This window comes from Papio anubis, chromosome 5 (genome assembly GCF_008728515.1).
Source record: "Papio anubis isolate 15944 chromosome 5, Panubis1.0, whole genome shotgun sequence".
NCBI lineage: Eukaryota > Metazoa > Chordata > Mammalia > Primates > Cercopithecidae > Papio > Papio anubis.
The window spans coordinates 134,318,497-134,328,954 of record NC_044980.1 but is presented as its reverse complement, the minus strand read 5'-3'; the positions used below and the strand labels follow the sequence as shown (position 1 = coordinate 134,328,954).

At 53.9% G+C, this 10,458-nt stretch overlaps 1 protein-coding gene across 10 annotated transcripts in view; it reads left to right on the top strand.

Annotated features, from left to right (window-relative positions):
* The first annotated feature begins 374 nt into the window (after positions 1-374).
* Positions 375-10,458, top strand: part of ARAP3 (ArfGAP with RhoGAP domain, ankyrin repeat and PH domain 3) — a 28,437-nt gene continuing 18,353 nt past the window's right edge. For 4 of the 10 annotated variants that reach the window (XM_031666500.1, XM_021939813.2, XM_021939812.2 and 1 more), the window contains exons 1-12: positions 375-466; positions 2,126-2,666; positions 2,813-2,874; positions 2,979-3,090; positions 8,231-8,434; positions 8,569-8,638; positions 8,902-9,022; positions 9,110-9,294; positions 9,377-9,483; positions 9,734-9,933; positions 10,039-10,124; positions 10,267-10,449. In XM_031666500.1, coding sequence (XP_031522360.1) covers positions 2,143-2,666; positions 2,813-2,874; positions 2,979-3,090; positions 8,231-8,434; positions 8,569-8,638; positions 8,902-9,022; positions 9,110-9,294; positions 9,377-9,483; positions 9,734-9,933; positions 10,039-10,124; positions 10,267-10,449 — 1,854 coding nt within the window. In that variant the 5' untranslated portion in view covers positions 375-466; positions 2,126-2,142. Of the gene's footprint in view, positions 467-488; positions 2,667-2,812; positions 2,875-2,978; positions 3,091-8,230; positions 8,435-8,568; positions 8,639-8,901; positions 9,023-9,109; positions 9,295-9,376; positions 9,484-9,733; positions 9,934-10,038; positions 10,125-10,266; positions 10,450-10,458 lie in introns of those variants that run through there. The other 6 variants (XM_009209270.3, XM_021939810.2, XM_021939814.2 and 3 more) reach the window with 6 other exon arrangements.

The following is a 10,458-nucleotide window of genomic DNA, read 5'->3' as shown; positions in this document are numbered from 1 at the left end:
TGCTGGGCGTAGGAGAGGTGCCCTGAGGGCTTATGGTTCGACCTTTCCTCCTCACTTTTGGCAGGACTGGAGGGCACGGGTGCAGCGGAGAGGATGCAAAACCTTCCCTGGCACTCTCCCTTTCTCAGTTTCTACCTCCGTCCCAATCTCCGTCCCGGTCTCTGCCTCTTTGTCCCTCTCCCTGAGGTTGTCTTGGTCCCAACGTGTTCTGGTCCTTTCTCGGCCTGCGAGAGGGCACACTGGGGGCAGACTCGGAGATAAGCGCGGCGGTTGGGCAAGGAGCCCAAACCCTTTGGAGGCCTGCGCTTGCACAAGGAGTGGCCGGGGCCCCGCGGAGGGAACCGGCCGGGCGGGGCGGGGCTGGGCCCGTCGAGGGAGGGCAGAGGGAGGCGGGGCCGGCGCGGCGGGACCTGGAGCCTCGGACGCGCGGCGGGCACCCGCGAGCGGACGGCGGCCGCGTAGTGAGGTGAGGACCCCCGTGCCCCCCGGGTCCCTGCTTCCCAGACTCCTCCCCATCACCTTCTCGAGGGCCTTCGTGGGCTCCCAGGGTCCCCTCGGCGCCGGCGGCCGTCCCCCTCCCCGCCACGACCCGCCCCTCCCTCCTGCTGCCCGGCCTCTGCCCCATCATCCCTCCTCGCCCCCTCCCTCGTCGCAGCCTGCGCTGCCTGCCACTGCCCGCCCCGCCCCCGCCGCTCCTGTTCCGCGAGTACCTCGGCTCCCAGTCCCGTGCTCTGGAGCCCGGCCTGAGTCACCGGGAAACCAGGTCCTGAGTCAGGGCCCGAGGGTCAGCACGCGGGCCCTGGCTTGGGAATGAGGCCCAGCTGGAGAGAGGCAGAAGGAGGCCCACACTGATGCTGAGACGGAGAGGGCGTCCTGGTCACCGACAGAGCATAAGAGCAACAGGGAGAGAGCCTAGGCCGAGGAGGAAGACAGAAACCCAGGCTCAGAGGCAGACAGAGACACAGATACAACTCAAGATCTGGTTAGAATTGGAGACTGAGTCAGGGACAAGCTTAATGACAGAGAGCAAAACAGGGTGGGACAAGGAGAGGGACAAAGAAGGATTGAGAGGTTGAGATGGAGTGGGGCAGGGACAGGGATAAGGCAGAGATAAAACTCAGGGGCCACAGAATTAGAGACAGGTCTATGAAATAGACTGGGGTCAGGGTCAGGCTGGCAGAAGGGGGACAGAGCAGAGACCTGAGCCCAAGGGAATGGGCAGGGAAAAGGCAAGCTCAGAAAAGGAAGGCTTGGAGAAAGCAGAGGTGAGGGGTTGGCATTTCACACTGCTGAACTGCTACAGGGCATGTGCACACACATGTGAACAGCATGTGAACATGCTGCCAGTGGGTACCTCTGGAGTACCCCTGACCTCTGGTCCCTCATCTCTCTGGCCTGGTTCTCCGCCCCCATCCTTATTCTTCAATTAGCCTCCACCCAGGGCCGGGACCCCACACATTAGGACTGGTTAGGGCTCTCAGGGCAGCCTGACCAAGGCAGGCAGGATGTGGAGGCGGCCAGGGCTGGAGGGACAGGAAGGAAGTCTGAGCAGAGACAATAGGTGGAAGGGGAGGAGGGACTGGGAACAACCAGGATTAGGATGGCAGGCCTGTATACCTCGGCTCTGGAAACAAGAGGGAGCGGGGTGTGCACCTCCTTCCTCCTACCTAGGCTGCCCCTCTCCCCACCTTAGTCTACAGCTGATCTGGCCACATCATTGGCCCCTCTTCTGCATCTCCCAATCCCACTCTGCCCCACAGCATTCTAGCATCTTGTCCCATGCTTATTCAGTTGGATGTGCAGTCAGGCAGGGGCAGAGCTTTGACCCAGACCCAGGGTGGGCAGGAGCTGAGGGGCCAACTCTAGCACTGACTTGCTGTGAACCTGGGGCAAGCCCCTTCCCCTCTCTGGGCCTCGGTTTCCTTAACTTCAAATGAAGTCCCTTCCCTAAGTAGAGAGCCATTGCTGTTGTTCTGGGATGGATCTGCTTCCAGATCGCAGGCCTGTCAGCATCTTTCTTTGGAGGAAGATTGAAGGCTGGTGCTCACTGTCCAGGCCTCAGACCTTGGGGCAGGGAGGGGGATTCTCAGCCTGAGCCCTCCCTTCACCCTGCCCCTCCCCCCAGCAATGGCCTGAGCCCCCATGGCTGCCCCTCAGGACCTGGACATCTCTGTGTGGCTGGCCACGGTGCACCTGGAGCAGTATGCAGACACGTTCCGACGGCATGGCCTGGCTACAGCAGGTGCAGCCCGGGGCCTGGGCCACGAGGAGCTGAAGCAGTTGGGCATCAGCGCCACAGGGCACCGGAAACGCATTCTGCGCCTGCTGCAGACAGGCACCGAAGAGGGCTCCCTGGATCCCAAATCAGATAGTGCCATGGAACCATCCTCCAGCCCAGCTCCCCAAATCCAGCCCCCTAAACCCGTGCCAAAGCCCAGGACCGTGTTTGGTGGACTCAGTGGCCCTGCCACCACTCAGAGACCTGGGCTGAGCCCAGTCCTCGGGGAACCAGGAGTGTCCAGGAGCCCAGAGCCCAGCCCAAGGCCGCCTCCTCTCCCCACTTCCTCCACTGAGCAGTCTTCAGCCCTAAATACTGTGGAGATGATGCCTAATTCCATCTACTTCGGCCTGGACCTAAGAGGCAGGGCACAGGCAGCTCAGGAAAAGTGAGTGGGGTTGGCTCCCTAGGGACTGATGCTGGGGGGAGTGGGGAGGAGAGCATGAATTGGACAGAGGCGGAGGCGGGGAGCAGGGCATGAAGGCTTGTTCTTCCTCCTCTCTCCCTAAGTAACCAATAGACCTTTCCCTTCAGGGCCCCAGACAGCTCCCAAACCACTGCCCCCACCCCTGCCCTCAGGCCCACAGCAGGCACAGGTAACTGGATTATCATGGGTTGGGGGAGAGGGATAGTGCCCTCAGGACCTCATACACTCCCAGCAATCTCCTCTTCCCTGTGCGTTCCCCTCTCCTCCTGCCAGTGCACATAATGGATCCTGGTTGTCTGTACTATGGTGTCCAACCTGTGGGGACTCCAGGGGCCCCCGACAGAAGAGAGGGCAGAGGTGTTTGTCAGGACAGGGCTGAACACAGGTGAGTACTAAACAGGGAAGTGGTGGGAGGGAGGAGCAGGTGAGTCGGTGGTGGCCGTGTATCCAGTTATTCAACAAACATGCATTGAGTATTCACCAGCCAGGCACTCAAGATACAGGATGAGTATCACAGACCCAGTGCCACCCTCAAGCAACTTGTGACTCAGTGGGACAGACTGGGAATAAAACAAGTAGACAAACGAATGGTCGTATAATGGAAAATTGGGAGAAGTGCTTTTCTTTCTTTCTTTTCTTTTTTTTTTCTTTTGAGATGGAGTCTTGCTCTGTTGCCCAGATTGGAGTGCAATGGCACAATTGGCTCACTGCAACCTCCGCCTCCTGGGTTTAAACAATTATCCTGTCTCAGGCTCCTGAGTAGCTGGGATTACAGGTGCATGCCACCATGCCCGGCTAATTTTTGTGTTTTTAGTAGAGATGGAGTTTCTCCATGTTGGCCAGGCTGGTCTCGAACTCCTGACCTTAGGTGATCCTCCCGCCTTGGCCTCCCAAAGTGCTGGCATTACAGGCGTGAGCCACCATGCCCAACTAGGAGAAGTGCTTTTCGTTTTTTCATTCAACAAATATTTATTGAACAACTATCATATACGAGATGTAGATGCTTGGGATAGATTAGTGTACACAGAAATCCCTGCCCTTGTGGGGAGGTAGTCCATTAACAATAAACATAATACATTAAATATTATAGAATGTTTAAAAGGTATTAAGTGCCATGGAAAAAATAGAGCAGGGTAAGAGGGCTGGGAGGTTGGCTGGGGGCACTGCAATTTTTCATTTACAGTTAGCAGAGCGTTAAGAAGATGGCATTTGATCAAAAACTTGAAGGAAAGGAGGTGAAGGAGTTAGCCATGAAGATAACTGGGGGAAGAGTGCCCTAGGTAGGGCGAGTGACTGGAACAGAGGCCTCAAGGCGGGTGTATGCCCAAGGGGATCCAGGAGCAGTGAGGAGGCCAGGGCATCTTGGCTGGGGCAGGTGGGCCATGGTGGGAGGAATGGCAGGAGATGAAGTCAGAGAGGTGAAAGAGGCTAGATAAGGGCCGGACACAGTGGCTCATGCCTGTAATCCCAGCACTTTGGGAGGCCAAGGTGGGCGGATCACCTGAGGTCAGGAGTTCGAGAGCAGCCTAGCCAACATGGTAAACCTCGTCTCTACTAAAAATACAAAAAAATAGCCAGGTGTGGTGGTGGGCACTTGTAGTCCCAGCTACTCAGGAGGCTGAGGCAGGAGAATGGTGGGAACCCGGGAGGTGGAGCATGCAGTGAGCCAAGGTCATGCCACTGCACTCCAGCCTGGGCAACAGAGTGAGACTCTGTCTCAAAAAAAAAAAAAAAAAAGGAAAAATAGCTGGGAGTGGTGGCGCATACCTGTAGTCCCAGCTACTAGAGAGGCTGAAGCAGGAGAATCACCTGAACCAGGGAGGTGGAGGTTGCAGTAAATCAAGATCATGTCACTGCCCTCCAGCCTAGACAACAGAGTGAGACCCTGGTTTTTTTTTTTTTTTTTTAAACCAACAAAACAAAAACAAGAGGCCAGATAAGGCAGGAGCTTGTAGGGACTTTGGCTTTTACTCTAAGTGAAATAGGAAGCCATTGAGGGGTTTTGACTTTATAAAGGGATCCCCCTGGTTGCTGTGTTGGGAGTGGTCTGTAGCGGGCAAAAGGAGAGGCAGAGAGACCAGTGGGGAGGTTTTTGTAGTAATGTAGGTGAGAGACCTCAGAGTACAGTGATAGTAGCGGAGATGATGACAAGTGGCTTTATTTTGAAGGCAAACTGTCAGATTAACTTGGGGTGTGAGAAAAAAAGAGCAGTCAAGAATGACCTTGAGGGCTTCCGTCTGAGCTGGTGCTGACCAGTATGGTAGCCATTAGCCACACGTGACTACTGGGCCTATGAAATGTGGCTAGTCTCCATTGAGATGCACAATAAATGTAAAACACCTGCTAGATTTCAAAGACTTAATATGAGAAAAAGCAATACTGGATGAATATAATAAATATAAACATAAATTATGTTTATATTTTATGTTGATTACAGAACTTTTATGTAGTAAAAATAGTCATTTTCATGTTGATTACATACTAAAATGTTAATGTTTAGGATATATTGGGTTAAATAAAATATATTATTAAAATTAATTTCACCTGTTTCTTTTAATTTTTTTAAACATGGCTACTGAAAAGTTTAAAATTACATATTTGGTTCGCATTGACTTCTGCTGGATAGCACTGTCCCGAGCACCGGAAAGTTCCTGGAGCCGCCACGGTCTGAGATGGGAAAGACTGTGTTAAGGCAGGTGGGAGGTGAGGGTAGATTAGGAGTGCAGTTCTGGAAGTGTTGAATTTGAGGTGTAAGTTATACCTCCAAGAAGAAGTGAAAAATAGACCACCAGGTAGACAAGTCTAGAGTCTGGGGAGAGGTCAGAGCTAGAGACCTAAACTTGGGAGTTGTCAGCGCTTAGATGGGTGCATAGAGCTGTGAGCGAGTGCAGATAGAGAAGAGGACCAAGATCAAAGCCCTCATGCACTCCCATATCTAGAGGTTTGGGAGAAGAGGAAGAATCTACAAAATGGACAGAAGAGAAATAGACAGCAAATAAAAGGCCAGGAGAATATGATGTCATAGGAGCAAAGTGAAGAAAATGGAGGAGAAGAAGGGAGAGGCCAACTGTGTCCTACGCTTTCTGAGGGGTCTGCTACTGTGTATGATGGGACTTAGAATTGACCCTTGGAATTGGAGGTCACTGGGGATCTTGACAAGTACAGTCTCAGAGTGATGGGGTGAAAGCCCAGTCAGAGTGGGTTTTAAGAGAGAATAGAAAAGTATAGACAGTGTCTTTTGAGGAATTTTTCCGCAAAGAAGAGCAGAGAGTTGGAATGATTGTTGCTAGGGGAAGTAGAGTCAAGAAAAGAGTTTTTATGTTGTTGTTTTTGAGACGGAGTCTTGCTCTGTGGCCCAGGTTGGAGTGCAGTGGCATGATCTCGGCTCACCGCAACCTCTGCCTTCTGGGTTCAAGTGATTCTCCTGCCTCAGCCTCCTGAGTAGCTGGGACTACAGGCATGTGCCACCACGCCCAGCTAATTTTTGTACTTTTAGTAGAGACAGGGTTTTTCACCATGTTAGCCAGGATGGTCTCGATCTCTTGATCTCGTGATCCGCCTGCCTCGGCCTCCCAAAGTGCTGGGATTACAGGCGTGAGCCACCGTACCCGTCCAAGAAGAGTTTTTACTGGATGCAATGTTATGTAGGTTTGTAGGTGAATAGGAATGATCTGGTAGGGAGGGACAGTTATGTACGGGAGAGGAGAGTGAGGGATGTCTGGAGTGATTGTGTGGGTGAGAGCAATAGGCTTAAGTGCACAGAGGAGGGTCTGGCTTTAGACACGGGTGTTTATTATAGTCACAGGAGGAAGGCAGAATATGTGCGTGAAGTTGGGTAAACATGGCACTGGGAGTCTGTGGGGGTTCTTATCTGATTACTTCAATTTCTCAGTGAAGTAGGAAACAGGCTGCAGTAGCGGTTCTCAGCGTTAGCTGGGGAACTTTTAAAACTACAAGTGCCTGGGCCCTCTCCCAGAGATTCGCATTTAAGTGTCTGGTGTGGAGCCCATGTACTGATATTTTTTAATGTTTCCCAAGTTATTTTGTGCTGTTGAGGTTGAGAACCCCTGGAAAGTGATAGAGAATAATAGAGGAATCTACTCAGATTAGTTAAGGGAGGCCTCTCTGAGAAGATGACATAAGCAGAGACCTGAAGGATGAGAAAAAAGCAGCCCAGGGAAGCATGGAAGGAGGCAAGTTCTAGGTAGAGGGAAGAGTGTGTGCAAAGGCTCTGAAACACGGAGGAGAATGTGTCTGTAAGCAAGGGCCAGGGCAACACAGGATGCAGTCAGGGGAGTGTCTGTGGGCCTTAGTGTACAAGTTCTTGCAGCCCATTGGAATTTGGGTTTAACCAAAGTGCAAATGGGACATTATTAAAGGCTTCCTGCAAGGGAGTAAAATGGTCTCATCTGCATTTGTAAAAGAGCACTTTGGTGCCTGTGGGAGAATGAGTGTGGGAGGGAGGGCAAGAATGAAAGCAGGTGACCAGTTAGGGAATTTGTATCACCCTGGTGAGAGTTGATAGGAACTTGGTGCTTGGTCCAGGGAGAGTTCAAGAACGTTTTGGAGAAAGAGTCAAGACATATTGATTAGCCATGGGCAACCATGACAGGCAGCCATCTACACAGCCCTTCCCCGTCTTTTCCATCCGAGTCATATTAATGGCACAGAAGATGGACTGAAATTTTCCCAATAAAAAATCCAAGTATGCTCAGGAAAGCAGCTCCATGCCAATCTTAAGGGTTTTGAACCTCCCTATTCCCCTGTTTGAAAAGCAGATCCAGACTGGGCACAGTGGCTCACGCCTGTAACCCCAACAATTTGGGAGGCCAAGGTGGGAGGATCACTTGAGCCCAGGAGTTTGAGACCAGCCTGGGCAACATAGCGAGACCTCATCTCTACTAAAAATAAAAATTAAAAAATTAGCCAGGTGTGGTGGCCAGCACATGCCTGTAGTCCCAGCTACTCAGGGTGGGAGGATCCCTTGAGCCCAGAAGTTCAAGGCTGCAGTGAGCCATGATTGCACCACTGTGCTCAGCCTAGGCAGCAGAGAGAGAGAGACACCCTGTCTCAAAAGAGGCTGGGCGTGGTAGCTTACGCCTGTAATCCCAACATTTTGGGAGGCCAAGGCGGGTGAATCACCTGATGTCAGGAATTTTCGACCAGCCTGACCAACATCGAGAAACCCCATCTCTACTAAAAATACAAAATCAGCCGGGCGTGGTAGCGTATTCTTGTAATCCCAGCTACTCAGGAGGCTGAGGCAGGAGAATCGCTTGAACCCCAGAGGCGGAGGTTGCGGTGAGCCGAGATCGCACCGTTGCACTCCAGCCTCAGCAACAGGAGTGAAGCTCCATCTCAAAAAAAAAAAAAAAAAAAGAAAGAAAGAAAAAAAGAAAAGAAAAGCAGATCCAGCACCTGCTAGGCATTCTATTCTTAGGTGATGTGAGTAGGATGGAGAAGGTACAAAGGGTGTCCAGGGTACTTGTCTAATGTGTGTCCCTCCCTGTCTTGGCCCCCACAAGGCTCAGCAGGCAGGATCTGGAGGCACGGGAGGATGCTGGCTATGCCAGCCTTGAGCTACCTGGAGACTCCACTCTCTCATCACCCACCCTGGAAACAGAGGAGACCAGTGATGACCTCATTTCACCCTATGCCAGCTTTTCCTTCACGGCAGACCGCCCCACGCCCCTGCTCAGTGGCTGGCTAGACAAGCTCTCCCCTCAGGGGTGGGTGCTGGGAGGGGAAGGGAGGGAGAAGAGAGAGGCTGGGAGGTGGTTGCACGGTAAAGTGCCCCCAGACCCTATGATCCCCCTAACCCCATGCAACCTCAAACAGTGATCTTGGCTTCTTCCTTCCTCAGAAACTATGTCTTCCAGAGACGCTTTGTGCAGTTCAACGGGAGGAGTCTGATGTACTTTGGCAGTGACAAGGTGAGGGGCTAGGAGATGTGACATGGAGATGAGGGAGAGGGAGGGCTGAGAGGGGCTCAGAATTGGAAGGAGGGAAGTCCATGGTGTATGTAGGGGGGCAGTGACTGCATAACTGATGTCAGCATTTAAAGTAGCTGGCTTAGCAGCTGTACCCACTGCTTGTGGATTGAATGCCAATCTCATAAAATCTGGGGCAGGACCCAGGGGTTGGCACACATGGTTCAGTTCCTGTCCTCGTGGGTCATTGAGCTCTCTCTCTGCAGGACCCCTTCCCTAAGGGTGTGATACCTTTGACTGCCATTGAGATGACCCGCAGCAGCAAGGACAACAAGTTCCAGGTCATCACCGGCCAGAGGGTGTTCGTGTTCCGCACAGAGAGTGAGGGTGAGGGCCACAGCTCCCTGAGTCAGGGCAGGAGGGAGGGAGGCTGTGTGCACAATAGCCACTGACCTGCTTCTCCATCCCCACCAGCTCAGCGGGACACGTGGTGCTCCACACTGCAGTCCTGTCTGAAGGAGCAGCGCCTCCTGGGCCACCCCAGGCCCCCCCAGCCACCCCGACCCCTCCGCACGGGCATGCTGGAGCTGCGTGGACACAAGGCCAAGGTGTTTGCTGCCTTGAGCCCTGGAGAGCTGGCACTGTACAAGAGTGAGCAGGTGAGGAGAGCCGGGTGAGGGCTGAGGGGCCTGAACTAGTCTCTTCTGGCACCTCACGATGCCCACCCCCTGACCCCACCAGGCCTTCTCTCTGGGCATCGGGATCTGCTTCATCGAACTGCAGGGCTGCAGCGTTCGGGAGACCAAGAGTCGAAGCTTCGACCTGCTCACACCCCATCGCTGCTTCAGGTGGGGCCTGGGCCAGTGGGAGGCAAGGCTGGGGGACTTTTGGGGGAGGCACAAGGGTGCAGAGGACTGGAGGCCTCCTCAGTAGGACGTCAGAGGGTGTGCACGGATGGTAGTCCAGTGAGCTGGGTCAAGATGTCAGAAGGGTCTGGGCTGCCCCAGGTGTGGCCTGTGGTGGCTCCTGCAGCAAGGGCCAGGGGGATGGGACATGGTGGGTAGGTCCATGCCCATGGACTGGCTGTCAACCCCTCAGCTTCACAGCCGAGTCTGGGGGTGCTCGGCAGAGCTGGGCGGCCGCTCTGCAGGAAGCAGTAACCGAGACCCTGTCTGACTACGAGGTGGCTGAGAAGATCTGGTCTAATCGGGCCAACCGGCATTGTGCAGACTGTGGGTCCTCCCGCCCAGACTGGGCCGCTGTCAATTTGGGGGTGGTCATCTGCAAGCAGTGTGCAGGTGAGGACTGGCCTCAAGCCTATGTGGGGAACAGGAGGTCTGGGACTAGAGGGCTCAGGGTACCCATGCACCATGCCCCTCACACCCTCACACACCCTCAAACAGGTCAGCACCGGGCCCTGGGTTCCGGGATCTCCAAGGTGCAGAGCCTGAAGCTGGACACGAGTGTCTGGAGTAATGAGATAGTGCAGGTGAGGGGCAGAAGAGGGAGAAAGAGGGAGGGGTAGAAGGGAGCATCCAGAAGCAGGCCTTGGGCCAGCCTGGGGACAGGAATGGAACATCTGAGGACTCTTGAGTTCCTGTCACCTGCCTTTGCCCCTTGTCATCCCACAGTTGTTCATTGTCCTGGGAAATGATCGTGCCAACCGCTTCTGGGCAGGGACCCTACCCCCAGGTGAGGGACTGCATCCAGATGCGACCCCTGGCCTCCGGGGTGAGTTCATCTCCCGAAAGTACCGGCTGGGTCTCTTCCGGAAGCCCCACCCTCAGTACCCAGATCATAGCCAGCTTCTCCAGGTAGGCGGG